The 17,110-nt window shown below is 34.3% G+C and overlaps 1 protein-coding gene across 9 annotated transcripts in view; it reads left to right on the forward strand.

The window, feature by feature from the left end:
• The window catches only part of ATRNL1 (attractin like 1), a 520,660-nt gene that overhangs the window by 193,349 nt on the left and 310,201 nt on the right, over positions 1-17,110 (forward strand). For all 9 annotated transcript variants that reach the window (XM_074907807.1, XM_074907805.1, XM_074907804.1 and 6 more), the window contains one exon: positions 458-510. In XM_074907807.1, the coding sequence (XP_074763908.1) occupies positions 458-510 (53 nt within the window). The remainder of the gene's footprint in view (positions 1-457; positions 511-17,110) is intronic.

Here is a 17,110-nt window from a genome sequence, read left to right on the forward strand (position 1 = left end):
TGGGAATACTTTGTGCTGTCAGTGATCCCCCCTATGGATGCTCAGCTTTTGTCTTGGAGAGGGCCAGATCAAAACCAGCTGAGAGAGAAAGTTATCACTGAGGCAGCATGGATAATTAGAGATCCAGTGCTGGGCCTCCCTGCCTGGCTTGCTTTCATTCATTAATGGAGACATACCACCTGTGGTAAGTCCTGCGATAGGCACCGACTTTAAGCACACGACTGAAGTGCTTTATTCAAGAGCCTAGTCACTCTGGGTTTCTTTTATAAAGAGAGGTGCCTCCAGAAAGTAGCACACCCTAATTAAGAACTATTATCAAATACTTTTTATTTTCGTGTATTTGTGCTACCAGTAACGAAACTCATGCTATTTGGCATAAATATTCTATCTGCATTTTTATTAAAACTATACTGTGTTTAATATAAATGTTTTTGTTTTTCTTTTTTCCCCCCTGCAGCTGTGACTCTGAAAATAGGTATCTTGGAAATCCGCTTAGGGGAACATGCTACTGTGAGTATTTACATTTTTAATGTTCAGTACTTAAATGCTGTTTGCATATTCTGTGATAATTTCCTTTCCTTGGGAAAAAAAATGGTTTTCTTAAGATTTTAAGTTTGGCACGTTGATGTTTTGACCAAAAGATAAAACACCTCACTGTTACTTTGTCCACAAGAATGGAAATTAAAGTGTGCTAAAAGTTGATTCTTACACCTAGGTTAGAGGGACTGGCCAAGCCATTGGGTTATCCTCTGTATCTCAACATATGTGAATGAAAGGAATAAATAATTGTGTCACTTTTTAAAAGACAGGATTTGTGGTGAGGAAATGCAAATAGGCTGAACAGCACTATTTTCAGGAGACATTCTGAATGGTTTAGCCAGTCTGCCTCCCAGGGACATGATACACAAGTGCTCTCCAGAGTATCATAAAATGATACTGTGTGTGTTCTCCATGTTCTTATTGTTGTAGAAAAGGTGCTTGTAGTAAATTTACTTTAAAGCATTACATTTTTGAAAGTCATAATGAAAGACCCGAGAGGATGAGAATGCTTATTACCTAAGTGCAGAAATCCCTTAGTGAGCTGTGTCAATTTTGCTGTGCCAATATCAAAGCTAAATAGTAATTTTAATCATCATAAAAACATATGAGATGTTGGAGAACACTGTTTTACCTTTTCTGACTTTTGCACATACCTGCTCAATGTCAGATAATTGCATCAATTGTTTCTATTGTTTCCTAATGTCATCCCTACGTCAAACTTAAATTTGCATAAAGACATATTTCTGAATATATTTATAGCATCCATTCTGGTCTTTGGCCTTGTCATTTAGCATTTCATTTTAGAATGTACACAAAAGCTTTGGGTTAGAATCTCCTTAAGGCATCACTTACCCAATAAATGAATGTTTCTCTTCTTTACTATTGTTTCTTTTCTACCTTAAATGGTTTGCATCTGCAAGGTATGTTTTACAGAATGAATTAGACACATACCACATTACAGATGCTGACATATCCCTAGGCCTAAAACATTTATTCCTCTTGTCAGGTATTAAAGAAATTTGCTGTGGATTGATGTTTTTTTTTTTTTTTTCCCACAGAGAAGTTAAGTTCAAATGTAATACTGGAAGATAATTTTAAAATATTGTATTTTGAAGATACTGTTGACATTGACAGTTTACATAAAATAAACCAAGTTGAAAATACTCCTTAAAATTGTGTTCTAGATACTGTTAATAAAAAAAAAAATCAATTCCATTTGTTGTTTGTTGCATGAGAAATTCTTCTTATTTCAAAACAGAAATTTCAGTATTTAGAACAGTGAATTTTTGTATCTATGAATTTTATACATTTTGTAGATTTAAGGCTAGATAATGAGTGCATGAGAAGTTCATACTATGAAGAGAGTTCTATATAAGCTATTTTGGATGTGTATCAACATTTGTTTTGTCCTTTAAAAATAAACGTTATTAAATTTAAGAGAAGGAAAAGAAATGACAGTAATGGAATTTGTAGACCTCAGGCACCTCCATGAAAAACCTTATTTTTTTGCTATCATATTGCAGGTTGTGTCTATAAATCATGTTGGAGACAAATTGTACTATATTCAAGATACCCCTTCACCTTTAACTTACTACTGTTATTTGTCTTCTGTCCGATTTAAAAATATTTTAAAGATCTTGTTGTTCTGGAATGATAAATCATCTTTAAATGCTTTCAATCATTTAAAATATTGTACATAAACAATTTTCAGAGTTATTTTATCTGAAGGTAATAAGTAGCCTGTGCTAATTTAAAATAATGGAATTCTGTATTTCTTATATTTAGTGGCTGATGCATCATAATAGGAAATAATTTGTTAACTTGTGGATAACTGACTGACCTAAGATTTCAATGACAATTGCTTATCAGCACCCTCCATTACCTGCTAAGTCATGTGTTGAAATATATATATCATAAAGAGATGATTCAATTTCTTATCTATAGAAGTATTTTAAAATATGATCTTACCATGGGCTATAATTTGTATAAGAAAATGTTTTGCATTTTGTACAAGAAAGACATTTGGATGGTATTTTTCTGTGCCTATTTCTCTACTCTGTAAGAAACTTTCTCTTTAGACACTTTTATTGCTGCTTTACTTCTCCTTGAAGTGAAAAATATTCTTATTTTTTTACAACATAGGAATAGTTATTGCTCAGTAGGGAGGAAAATACTGAGGAAAACCAAATTGTATGTACTTATGAGCACCATAACTTTATGAGAAATAAAAATTCTAGGCACATTTGTTTCTACTACTTAGAATCAAAATCAGTGAATGGTACAAAAATAGGAATACAACTAGTAATTTGCTGTGTGGTTGGGATCTTCTTCAGGAAAGCTTTTAGTCACATGCTCGAGTTTAGCCACCTTCAAAATAACTGGGTTTAAGTGTTCAAAGTTTCTTTTTTTTTTTTTTTTTCACGTGTAAATACTGCCCTAAATTGGAATTATTTTCTAAGCTAAAACCTTAGAATTCAATCCCGAGTGTATGGCTAACTTTTATGATATTGGATGACCTCAATTTATCTTTAACAGCAGGATGTGGATTGAGAATGCTTGTTGCCTTAGAGCAACTTTCTGCAACTTGTAATATTGGGAATACCCACAGCTCTCTCTGCCTAGCTTACCTAGATCTTGTCCAGTCTTCACCTAGTCCTCTCCTCCTTCTTGCTTGTCATTTGCCATCGTCAGGCCTAGGAAGGGGGAACAGATTGGTGTTGGTGTAGGCACTGATATTAATGTTAATAGACTGTTTAAGATAGTAAGTAAATTCTAAACTTAGTAGATTTAGGCAGTGAGTAGCAGAGATTGTTTCTTCCTTATTTGTTTCCTTTAGAAGTGATACAGGAGAGTAAGCAGAATATTAATGCTGTACATGGATTGTGTTGTGATTGGAGAAGTGATCTGCACACAAATAAAAACACGGAATTTGGGGATAGGTATAGCATGATCAAAAAGAATGAGATTTATATAGGAAGTAACATGCTGAAACATTGCAAGGACTTAATCTAAATACAGATACTATGCCAAAAGGATAAACACAGATACCAGCATAGTCATCCAATCCTAGAGATAACAGGAGCAGTTTGTTAATCAGATTTAATTTCTAATATGGCATTTCAAAACATGGCAGCACTGGACATGAGTAGTTTTTGTACTTAAAATTACCAAAACTTAATAAAAGTAGAGTAGGAAACGCGTAATAGGGCGTAACGTAGTGTATTATCCAGATTGTGTGAAAATTGTCGTCCATTGCTTCTATTAAAACTACTTTCATTATTTATGACTTCACTATCTGATTGAAAAAGCACAACAGAGAGAACAAACTTCTCTGAAAGAGAATGAGAACAATCCACACAGATATAAAAATTAGAAAAATATTGATTGTGTAAGAATGCATTGAGCAGCTGCATGATGGTTTAATCTGTTCTAGTACCCTGTTGTCAGTAATGGCTGAATATGAATGCCAGGGGAAGAGTATAGCAAATGGACAAACATACAATGATAATTCTCTCTTTACATCCAACATTTTGCGGCTCAGAAACTTTGTGAGAGGAAGGATTTCTTGAGCCAAAAGTGTTTGATGTGCAGTTGTTTAGGAATATCAGAGGAAACCTTATAAAGAGATTTCTTATACATAATAAAAAGAAGAATATGAATACAAAAGAAAGCTTCGTGAATTTAAAAGCCACGGTTTTGTTTGTCTGTGTAAATATTCTTGCCGTTTCAGTACAAGTCTGCTTCTGGACTGTGTCTCTGTATTTCTATTGAGGAGGCTCTGCATCTCTGGGCCTTTCTGTTAGAAGCCAATCTTTCTGTGAATGATCAGAAGCTGATTCAATCCATATAAATGAATTCTGAGTGGTGGCCAGCGATGGTTGTGCAGCTGACTTATGCATGTACACAAACCATAAATACAACAGTTTGTCATGATGCATTCGTATTTGTTGTTGTTATAGTTCTTTGGTATCTCAGCCAGCATGATGTATAACAGTGACACCTAGACAGCACAGTATGCATCCAAATTGCCACATTAGTTCTTTGCACGTCGGCATTAGAAATACATTGCTGTCGGAATCAGTGCTCCTGAGTGCAAAGAAACATGCAGCAAAACCAGATGGTTTTAGACTGATTGGGAGGAATTGCTGGGACAAATGCCACTTCTGTGGTTCTGACCTGGGTTATATACAGACACAAAGCTTTAAATCATAAAAGGATGAATAGTTAAACCAGCGTTTGAGTGAAAATGAGAGCTGGAATTTACAATTCATGATTTGTTACTATAGAGAGGGTGAATTATAGGCTTGTTAACAATCACTTGTTTTGAAAGGATGTGATACTTTCCTTCATACACCTCTTTTAGATATCCATATTTCTAAGGTCAAAATCTTTCCAAATTGTCTGTTTTATGTGCATTACTTTGAGTGTTACGGTTCCAATGATAGTTTTAAACAAGAAGCACAACTGATAGATTCTAATACTACTACAAGCAGAAGCATAAAAGCTTACAATAAATCAGTAATGTGAATGTAAAGCGTATTGTTTGCCAGCACAGTTGTTAGAATTTCCAGATGAGTTGAGCATACAAGAGGTGCCTATTCCACCAAGAGAATTCCTAGCTAAGACCAGCCTAGTGGCCAGCTAAGAAAATGTAGTTGAAAAAATATACGTGGATTTACACACCTTAGTTTCTTACTCCCTTTTACCCTTTAAAAGGATGTTTAGAAGCATCTTTTATTATTTCTGAATGCTACCATCAACAAGGAAGAGAAGCTTCTCCATTTGGTTCTGCAGATTGGTTGTCCTTTTAAAATAGGCAGCATAGTGGGTTACAGGCCAGCACACTTTAGGAAACTCATACATTTGAGAAAATTTTCTTAGCAATGCACAGCAAGAATGTAGTCACAGTGCAATAAAATTGCAATAAATTAATAATTTTGATTAATCTGGTGCTTGACTTTTTATTGAACAGAAAGTTTCATGGGTCTGTTGCTTCTTGTGAACTCAAAAAGCAGCTTGCCTTTTGTGTTCAGAAGTACATTATATATCTGGGGTAACAGTACAGAGTTTACTGTGCTGCAGAGCAGACCCACTTTTAAATTTGTTAGAGATTAGAGCATGACCTTTCAGAAGGATTAGAGAATCCAGGAATGAACAGAGGTCAGAAGGGATGAGTCATTTACAAAGAGAATTAAAACAGGGAGGGGCTGAATTATTTGTAGTGGGGTGTGGTTTTTTTTTTTTTTTTTTAATTAAAACCTATTTATTGATCATTTATTCCATATCTACGCAAGAATATATGCCTGGAGATGTTTCTTGGATTTACAGCCTTAAAAAAAGAGGAAGCATGAATATCTGTACATAAGAGAGGCTGAATGAATGTACAAATTTTATTTTAACTGTTTTCCTAGGTTCAGTGTGTTTCCTTCCACAGCTCTTTCTAATCTTTCTCTCACCTCAATGTTTTATGAAATGTCACTTGTGGATGGCTTCACACAGTGACTCATCAGCCACTCTTTCAAATGTTCTTCTGGGATGAAGCATGCAAAAAAGGAAGTTAGTAGGCCTGTCTGCAGAAGTCTTAAAGGTGAGGTGTACTACAGAGCACTGGTACCACTGAGCTTGTCTAGTCAACCTCATGGACATGGAGGGAGGAAACGGAAAGCCAGAGAAAACATTGCCGAGTTCTCAGATGTTTATCCCTAAAAAAATCCAACATAATGACCAGTAGGAAAATAATATTTTAGATTTAAAAAAATAAAATTGTCTCGGGATAAATTTTATCAACTGCTTTTTTTCTACTTAAAGTACACTGCAGGAAAAATATGTGATTGTATGTGAGCTACTAAATATTTTGAAACAACTTTTTTGGAGTGACCTGAATAACTGGTTTATGGGTTTACCATGCTGTTCTAAACTCTGAGCCATAAAATCATTATAGCTCATAACACTATTGCTTGTCTCCTTGGTATACATACAGAAAGGATAGCAATAAGCAATTCTCTCTGTATGTCAACAACTCACGAAGATGAAGAATGATACTTTCATGTCCAAAATTGATGAGGAAGCATGAAATGTGAAAACTCTCAAGATAATATCTGGCATCTGTGCAGGGACATGGGGAGGAAGAAGGAAATTTTACTCCTGACTGTAGAACCTTGTAAGGATTCTAGTCCAGTCCCATTACTGCTGACACACCAGGACTTCAAAAAGGGCAAAGTAAAGGAAAGTGCTAGTCCTTACCTATAGTCCTTTCCATTTCTTACAGTAAATTTTAATTTTAATTTAAAACTTTAAAATTATATTGTTATGTGATATATGTGGTGCCTGATAGAAGAACAAACACTTTTTTCTTGTATCTTGTATTTATTTAAAATTCATCTCACCTGGTAAAAATTAAGAAGTGGTGTCTTAGTTGCTTTTTGATATCCAGGCTTTGAACTAAAGGTCCTGTTACTCGTTTAGAGGTGTTACTTTATATTTTTTTCCTGACTTTTTTTTTTTTTTTTAATGCAAAAGAAGTAACTAGAAAGATGGTTTGATAGAGGACAGATTATTTAGCATAGATAATTTATGACTGGTAGTACTTCTAATGACTTTTTAGAAATATCAGCTCAATACTGTCTCTGAGCAAATGGGTCAGCTAATATATCCTTATTTATGTTGACATAATACAGTTTAGGCTTAATTTGACCTATTGATGTGGTCTGATAGATCATCCCACCTGATGTTTCCTTGCTATTTGGACATATCTCTTTTTTAATCTTTTTTTTTTCTGAGGTTATTTGTAGTTAAAGTTCTGATGTAAGCCAATTTTCAGGAACAGTTATTATATTACAAATGTTGTAATTTCATAAAAGCGGGAATTAATACTGTTAAAAGAAAAATCTCTAAATACGATGCCAAATTTTCTGTTGTGTTCTAGCTGCCTTGCAATAATCTGGCAAAATGAAAGGGCAGAAACCTAGGTTGTTATCTTCACAGCAGAGTGGACATAAGCAGACGTAAGCAACCTCTGCAAAAGGAGTTGTTCTAGGGGTGCTGGATCTGGAATGAAACTTGGCTCTGGTTGCTTTCAGTTTGTGAGTGGCACACTGGGATCTGCCAGGAATCACTTCTTGGGCTGCTCCAGCCCTGCTGGGAAAGGTTTTTTTGTGAATGGAATCTATTTTATGCTTCCTTTTCTTCATCATTCGCCAGCTTTTGCCTTCCATGTAGTGTGCCGCTACTGAAGAGTTGTTGCCCCTGGATCCAAGCAGGTAATCGCATCAGCATTTAGCTCAGGGCCCATTCCAGGGGGTGCCTGTCTTCCATGCTGGGGGTTCCACACTGTGATGGCACTCCCCACCAGTGACTGTCTATAGAGCTGTGTTGGGCCAAAGACATACTGGCTTTCCTAATATTTCTTATACTATACAGACATGATATTTTAAATTTTGTTTTTCATAAAATAAATTACAGGTTTTTCCTCTTACAATCGCTATGAGATTTTCAGATCTCACAGCAGAAGAGCACAGTTATAAGATGGTTGCACAGTAGTCGAGAAATGCAAATACAGCCTATGCAACCTGCCAGCATGAAGATACAGTGTGATTTTTAAGCACTCTGACTGTAGGCAAACATACATGTATGTGCATTCAGGGACTTAGAGCATGGCATCTTTTATTAAAAAAAAAAAAAAAAAAAGCCGATCAAATGTGTACTAGAAGTAGCCATAAAGCACTAGGTGGCAGACTTGCTATACTCAGAGAAAAAATAAACTCAAGAACATTCCAAGGAGAGTATTTTAGGAGATAAATAGCAAGTAGCACTTTTAATAAAACTGTTAGCAGAGATTTTCCAGATATTTAAAAATTATGTTGAAACTTCAAGGGCATAAACAATAAATTTTAACTGTTGGAAAGGTGTGTGTTTTAGTTGAGTTCTGAGATGCATACCAGGAGTTAGATGCTTCGCTACCAATTTGTAGAATTCATGTTTCCTTTTGGAACAGCATCAGTTTAAATACATATCGTTAATGTAAAACTGTCATGCTCGACTTAAAATAATGAGTTCCACCAATTATATCTAACACTGATTGACTTTGATACAGATTGAAACAATTTTTATTATTTATCAATACAGTAACAATAATGACTTATATTGTCTTTTGAATATATGGGCTTATACAAATAAATTCCATTTAAAAAGAAATCTTCTTAGTGTTTAAAGAGTCTAGTGGAACAGATTATAGTTTAAATCAGACAGTTCTAGGATGGTTTGAGAAAAGATTAGTGTCAACAAACCTACCAACTCAAAACATGCAAAGAGCTACAGACAGAGTCTTTGCCGTGAGCTAATATAACCGCACAAACCAACTGTCGCCTTCCAAAGAATTGAAACAATAACCACACCAAGAATCTGAAGCTCCTAATAAAGTATTATGATCTCACCCCAGGCTCTGCATACTCATTTGCCAAATGCTAGGTTGGCTTGCAGCTTTTTTGGGCAGGCTAAAGAAACAGTTTTGCTGCCAATTATTTTCAGACTACCGTGAATTGGAGAATCTTTCCATGTTTTGTTTTGGGTTTTTTTTTTTAATATTGATTATTTTCTTTGTTTAAAAAACAGCACACTTTATTTTCGAAATGAGAATTATTTGCTTTACTGATAGCTTTTGCTGATATATCAGTGAATTTACTGACTGATATCCCAGTACAGATACTATTTAATAAATTTGCCAAAGTAGACAAAGTCATTTCAGTGACTGATCATTTAGATATACTACTCTAAGTCAAAAGATGGCCAATACCCTGGACAAGTTGGCTTTCTAACTGCTAAGGAGAAGAAAATAATAGATAAACATGCATTATAATGTGTGCAAATAAAAGTCTGAATTAGAGACCTTCATCAAATGGCAGACTGTTCCACAGGTCCCATAGTCATTTTTATATTATTATTTATCTTGCAAACATAATAGGTGGTGTTGCAGTAAAATACCTATTAGTATAAAATTTAAAACAGAATAAATTATTTATAGAAGTATAAATTTTAGAAAGCTTGATGAGGCAAGAGAGAGATACGGTGTCTTGGAGAACTCATTCAGAAGAAATGCTTTGCTTTGTAGGGGACTCTAGCTCATGCGTGAAGAAGTTTTTTTAAATGAGAAGGAAAACGATGCAAATATCTACATATATACAATATTTGATTATGTCTGTATATTGAGCTGGGGTTCACGGGGATGAATACTTTTTGGATCCTTGTGCTGTGTATACAATGTGCTGTGTATGTGTTTGTTTCCTTAACATGTCCAGAAAGACAGGACCTGTCACTCCTCAGACACCTGGGAGGCCTTATAGCTCACCAAGACAGGAGCTGTAAGAAGCAAACGGAATAGAAAAGGATCCATCAGTGTCCCTTTACTTTACTTTCTGACAGTGAAGGGAAAACCTTTGTGGTGGTTTTACAGTTGCATTGCTTCCCATCCCGACTTCTCAGGGAAAAGAGAGAATTCGTGATGAATGGGAATTTAAGGAAAGATCTGTAGTGAAATCTTGAACCAATTGAAGTAGGAAAAAACACCCCTGACTTAAATAAGTGGCTTATGGTCTGTGGGAGAATTTGTGTTGGTTCTTTTGACTGCAATTTCTTGGCAAACTAGCACATTGTTCCATATCAGCTGGGGTACTTTCCTCCACTGGCAAATATGAAGCACTTGAGGATAGTTTAGCCTCTTCCATTATTACACGCTGAACACCTAATGCAACTGTCTAGTTATTGTAAGGTATGCTATTCATGTGTCTTGGGTTTTCAACCACCTTATCACCCATCTTATCACACATATTTGTAAAAGTCAAGAGAGCAGTCAGTAATGTTTTCAGCTTTAGAATTAGTGTTTTGAAGCCCTTGCAGAGTATTTGAGTGAGGGACTCTGTTTAAATAAATTGAGGGTCATTTCTATTTCAAGATGACAACAAAATCTTGAATTATATAAACTTTAAGAAATCTTATATTAGGTTAAATGTGGACATTGTCAAGTTCAACTTTCTTTCTGGCTAACTCAGCTCAATTTCCTCAAGTAGCCTGAGTCCTTGATATTAATTTATTGTCACTTTTTCGTAGCTTGAATTATGAATATTGTTTTAAAATATGTTCTAGAAATGGAACCCATTGACAGCAAAGTGTAATTTGCTAGTCACTTGATATACAAGGGTAAGGCTGACATGAAGTGGAAGAACAAACTGTGTGAGGTCAAAACCCAGCAGTATAGATTAGCAAAATAGATACAATAGCAAACAAGATACTAAGGGAAAGTTGAAAAATGTATCTTTCAAAGAGTATGAAGATACACTGGTAGAGAAGTTATAGATATATGTATTTGATTTGTCTTTTTATGTTATGGGTAAATAAATATGCTTTACTGTCTTAACCCCTTAAGGAAATGTCATGGCCATCAGAATAATTTTAGGAAAATGACAAGCTATGCAAAATGTGGGCAGAAAAATCTTAAAAGGGCAAAAATATCACATTTTTCTTATCAGTGAAATGAGAATTTTAGAATTCTACTCTTGTTGTGTAGAAATAGGTTCTACTTCTGTATGGCTTCGTGGAAATATGGCTAGATAGATTTTAAAGTGTGAAGAGCCTTTCATGGCGCTAGGAGTGGCTAATGAAGGAGAAGATGAAGAGGGGTCTTTATTAGAACAAACAGTAGACTAAATGTTGGAAAGAGAAAAATGAAATTAAGGAAGGCGATGTACAGCTACATCATGCAGATATATCACTTCATGTTCATTGGCAAGGATTGCCTACCACAATGTGTGGTCTATGAAGGGCAGGAGTAGATGGTATGAACAATCAGTGTTTTTTAAATACCAAGGCAGACTGTCAGAATTCACTGCAGTTTGCTGTTCCTTTTTACATGATACTTCAGTTGCTAGAAAAGCTGTGTCAGAAAGTTTGTGCCTGATAATTATCAAAAGGTGGTATTATCTATCAATTGTTCTGTATTAAGCTAATTAACTGAAAAAAGCAATAAAAGAGATTTATTCTGTTTGTACATTTCAGTTAGCAGTACTTTCTTTCCATGGCCAAAAAAAGTCATGAATTAATGAAAGCACAGCTGTATCTAGTTCCTGGTTTATAGAGAAAATAGTGCTAGGAAAATAGAATATTTCTTTTAATGTCTGGCAGCTGTTTGAGGTGGAAATTGAGTTTTCCAAGTCACTTTCAGAAAGGAGTCAGTGAGCCCTGCCATGGTGGCCAACATTTCCCTTTCTCAAGCAAAGGTTAAATCTGAAGAGTAGGTGACTGCATTGGGGTTGAGAAAAACAGCCTTTTGGGCTCCGTTTTTCCTCCTTCTGTTATTTCCATTTGCTTAGTTTAACCAAATGGTTTATTATTTTACGTACTTAACTGCCAGCCCTACAAGCTAAAATTGTGGGAAGTGGAGAAAAGCATCTGGGTTTATTTTTTCTCAGATTAGTCACTCTATACTTTATACTAAGGTTTGAGATATTTCCTCCTATCTGTTTCAAAGGCTGTGTAGGCTGGATTAGGCAGTATTACAGATATGTAATCTCATTTGTAAATGTTTGGATTTTGAATATTCCATCAATGTTTTATGCTGAATTGGTGCTCAGTTCCTAGCATAAGTGAAAAGTGGTGAGGATATTATTATCTAAATCAACAGATTTTTACTTTAATTATACCTGATGGTGTTTTAAATGAAAAGGTGCTTGTGTTACATCTTCTTTTCAAAGTTGTAATGTAAAGGCATTTCTACTGTCCATTGTGCAAGTGTGGTGATTTAGCATATTGTATTCTTTACAATACAAGTACCTGTTGCAATTCATGACATTAAAATAGAGGAGACTACACAGTGAGGTATATGACATTGTATCATTTCTGTCCAGGATGAAGTGCAATTTTGCTGAAAGTGTTCCGGATTTATTTGCTATAAGGGATTTTAGTTCTCAGAACTAACATGTTAAAATTGTTTGAGAAAGAGCAAAGAATATCAGCAAAGTTGAAACATCTCAACTTCAATTTACATTATGTATTTTGTACAAATCACGTGGATTCAAGCAACATGGGGTAAGTTCTGACATTTGGACTGTAGATTTAAGGTTTCTTAAGCAAAGTTCAACTAAATAATGAATAAAAGGTAGGAAGAGATTTTTGAAAACGTTGAGATATTACAGGAGCACCTACTTATCTGTGTATATTTATAGCCAATTTACAAAGTACATGTTCTGTCTCCTTGTAAGGCTTGATCAAACAGAGGTTGCTTCTTTAATTGCTGAGATCTGTGTTAAATTATTTGAGAACCAGGATAAAAACTGCTAATAATCCACATAGAAGTTATTGCCTGAATAACTTCTGAATATTCTGAATTTCTATGAAAACATGTATAAAAACATAAACAATTTTAAAAACAGTATTTTTACTTTTGCCATATCCATATTATGGGTGTTGATCCATTTTAGAAATAAAAATCAATTTATTTCTAAACCAAAAGAGTATCTTATTTGAAGGGATTATACAAAAACCCAAACATTATAGGAACAAGATTTAAAATAACATTAAAATTTGACTGCTTTCATTAGCTATATGACAAGAAGGTCCCTCTTTGGCAATAATAGATGAACTCAAACAATAATTTCATGATGTTGTTTCTTAGATGTGCCATTTTGGTTATCAGAACAACCAGATCAGAGATCTCTTAATTGTATATAGACTATGTAACTAAAGAAAAAAATTAGAATCAGATTAGTAAGTATTGATGATAGTATATTGTAAAATGATGCTGCATGTTAGAGTTGTAATATTAATGTAAGTGCTGTAAAGCTAGTGATGCATCTAGATTGTTATGAAGAAAATTTCATGGAGAGATAAATTTGAATTTCTACCATAATATTTTAATGAGATCTTTTTTTTTCTTGATTTCGTTTGTACTTTTCTAACACTTCAAGAATTAAGTTATTACAAAAAACTGTTGGTTGTGCAAAAGTTTGTTTACTCAGCAGTTCTTACTATCAAGTAATAACACTTTGAGTAATCATAATTCATGTGCCATAAGCTTTGAAATGCTCTATTATTGGAGAGATCTAGGACTTTTTTTCTAAAATTTATGCTTAAATAGCTGCCAATTGATGCTCTCAATTTTCTTTGTTGTTGCTTCTTTTACTAATACTTTGTTCATAATTATCTAGTTCATTGATTTCCAAACTTGGTTTATAGACCGTGGTCCTGGGCAGAACTTGAAAAGAGTCTGCAGCTGTTCACAGAAACCCCATCAGTTGTTGAAGGATTTTCAGTTAAATGTTCAGTTAAATATCTATGAAAAAAATGAGATCTGACTGTGGCCCATAGTTTAAAAACTTTAGGAACATTATTGTCAGACTGTATGCTTAAAAGAACCCAGGTAATTATATATGTTCCTCAGTTTTTAGATCTCAACAAGTCTTCCCTTGCTTGCCTTAACTTTTACATACTTACAGATTTACTTCTATGACATTTACAGTGAGATGCATCACACCTATTTTTTTAAACTTATGTCTCCATCCTTAATTGACCTTTTACGTCTTTCTGTAGTCAGTAAGGAAAATCAAGGGTTACTCATGTGACCTTTGTGCATATCTGTTTCAGAAAAAAATCAGTCATCTTCAGAAAGTTTTAGTCAATACAGAGTAAGCATAGACTAGTAGCATTTAGCTGAATAAAATTTTAACTTGTTTCACATTTTTTTGTATCTGGCTCTCCCTTAGGATCAAAATTGACATTAAAATAAAATCTAGTTACCCAGTTTGCTGATTATGACGCTAATCCCTGTGTCTTTCTGTGGGCTTTTTAGCCTAGTACATTTTTTTAAGTACAATAAAAGAAACATTTGTTATTTGAAACAAATGAAATAATTGTTAAGGGTTTTTTTTTTTAGAATTGAAATTTTGTGAAATTCATTCTCACATGCTCTTGCTTTACATGGAAAAAGGCATATAAATAGTAAGTGCTGGAGTATTTTGAAGCTTATTCTGCTCTCATTACATTTAGCAAAAATGCAAGTTTTGCTAGTTTTTAGTAAAGACTTCACAGTAAATGACTCTTTGTTTTGTCACAATGGACAAGTAATGTCAGACACCAACATATTTCAATATAACAATGAAAATGAAGCAGTGGGTGACTGCTAGATACAGATGACAGAGGAATGAATCAGGCAGCTGCTCTGAAAGTTCAGAATAATTATCCTGACTGAAAATAGGTCTGGTGGTAACCCCCTAACTTTGATGTAATACGAGCAGAATTTATTTTGGTCACAAATGAATATGATTTATAGCATTTGATAATGGAACTTGGTTTCAAAAGCAACATTTTTGCTGATAGTGAGGAATATGAATAGGACTGTTCTCAACAGACTCTTACTGGAAATAGAGAACAATTGCTAGAAAGAGCAGGAGAGAGACAAACTGCCTGTGCAATGTAGAGGTGAGAGTATGAATTTTAGAATCAGCATGAATAGAGAGTTCCCTAAATAGAAAACTGTAGGAAGACTGACTGTGATGGGTCTGATTTTGCAGTCATGAGGGAGGTTCTTACAACTTTAAGTGATTTCAAGAAGTAAAAATAGAACAGTACTATTTTGTGAGGTTTCTATTCACAAAATTAGTTATTGTAGTTCACTAATACAGAATTATAATAAAAATATACCAACTCAGGCACATAATTGACTGGCTTTTAGTGTAATAGAGATACTGAAAAAATGTTACCGGTGGAAGTGAATGGTTGAAATATAACTTCTTAACTGTAGTTTTAAAAGTTTTTATTAATATGTACATGATTGTACGTAAGGCCAGCCATTTATCCAGTGAATGAAGAACCTTTCCAACTTTTTGTTACCCATCCTTTGCTATTAAACATTTTAATTTTCTGTTTCATGTCTAGTACTCTTAATAATGTACCATCTCTTCCTTCAGATTTAGTGACTATTGATCCATCATCATTTCAAGCTGGCCATAAAGATTCCCTTTGCATAAGCACAAGCTGACATCTTTTGATGTCCATTACACTAGTTTTCAGTATAATTTAATTATTGTTTATCAGGAAAAATGAAACAAAACAAAACCAAAACCACTTTAGTGTCATTGGTGAGATAAAGATCATGTGATCCTCACCTAATGTTTCTAAATTGTGATAATTAGGTTGTAGCTGGCAATGAAACTGTTGTGAGCGGGTCTGGTTGTGTGCTCTGTTCGTATGGCTGTCTGACATACATTGCAGTACTTTTGGCTTAGAACTTTTGCTAAACTTTAACTTCTGAAGTCAAGATGCTAGACATATTTATCAGAAATTCTGTATATTATGAAAACCTTTTGAGTGTTTTTCAATTTTGTGAATGTGTATTAAGAAACTGTGACAGGAGCCATGGGAGAATGACCAGTGGCCATTAGAAAACCCATGAATGTGTCTAGTTCTGTGTATTCTTGCTTCCTTTCTGGGAACTCAGGTTCGTTCTTCCCTCTCTGCTGAGAGATGTAGTGAACTGGGATGCCCTACTGGCAAGATTTGTGAAAATGGAGAAGCCAGCTCAAAATGAAATGGTTCTCTAGAATTTACTCCAGCCTGATTCTTAAAATTACTTAATAAAACTCCTTTAATGAAATATGCTATTTAGGCAGTGGGTACCAGGCAAGTGGAAGAATTAAGGCTGCTGGCACAATCATTTTTGATTTGCATCTTTATGAGGGTATCATTGTACAACTTCTGATAACATGGCTACATACTATATTCCAAGGAACTTCCCCTTTACGGTGCACTGAATGAATTTGTAGGGGATGAATCAGTGATAATGTAATGGAAAGATGAATGTATGTTCCTTTTCTGTTTTGTTGTAAAAGTGGAAAGAACTACAATGAATGATGGAAGGAACTGCAAAAGAAGAAGGATCATATGTAGTGTTATATAATTCAAAATAATATGAAAAATCAAACTCTAGGTATTTCAGATTGGCTACTCACGATTAATGGATGTTTTTGTCCTCGGTCTCCTTGTTTCATTTCCTGTCCTATAAAATGAGACTAATAATGCCTGCTCATCTCACAGTAACGTTGTAACAAATTCATTAATTTTTCTGAAGAACTTAGAAAATCGTAGTGATGAATACTATAGAAAACTGCATTAGAAATTAATTCCATCTTTAGAAAAGGGTTTGTGTAGTATGTAGTAAATGAGGCATGGGCCCAACACTGAGGACTGAATGTAGAACAAAGTGTTGAATAGCTGCCCATTAAGTGAGCACTCACCCAAAAATAATTCACAGGCACCCTTGATTGTCATGGTTAATTTTACAGTCTTAATATTCCTTTTTAACATAACTTTTTGTATATAATGTTATCATTAATTTATAGTCAACATATCTAATTTTTTTTAAAAGTATTTTTTTAAAATAATTGCCAGTGTAATTACATATTCTTAGAGTTGTAGTGGCACTTAAAAATACAGAAGTGAATTTCAAATTAACACTTCTTTGTGTTTTTTTGAGAACATTCTGGCATTTGAGACAACACAAAGTTTTCTTTTAATACAAAAGCTTGAG

Source organism: Athene noctua, chromosome 5, assembly GCF_965140245.1.
Source record: "Athene noctua chromosome 5, bAthNoc1.hap1.1, whole genome shotgun sequence".
Classification (NCBI taxonomy): domain Eukaryota; kingdom Metazoa; phylum Chordata; class Aves; order Strigiformes; family Strigidae; genus Athene; species Athene noctua.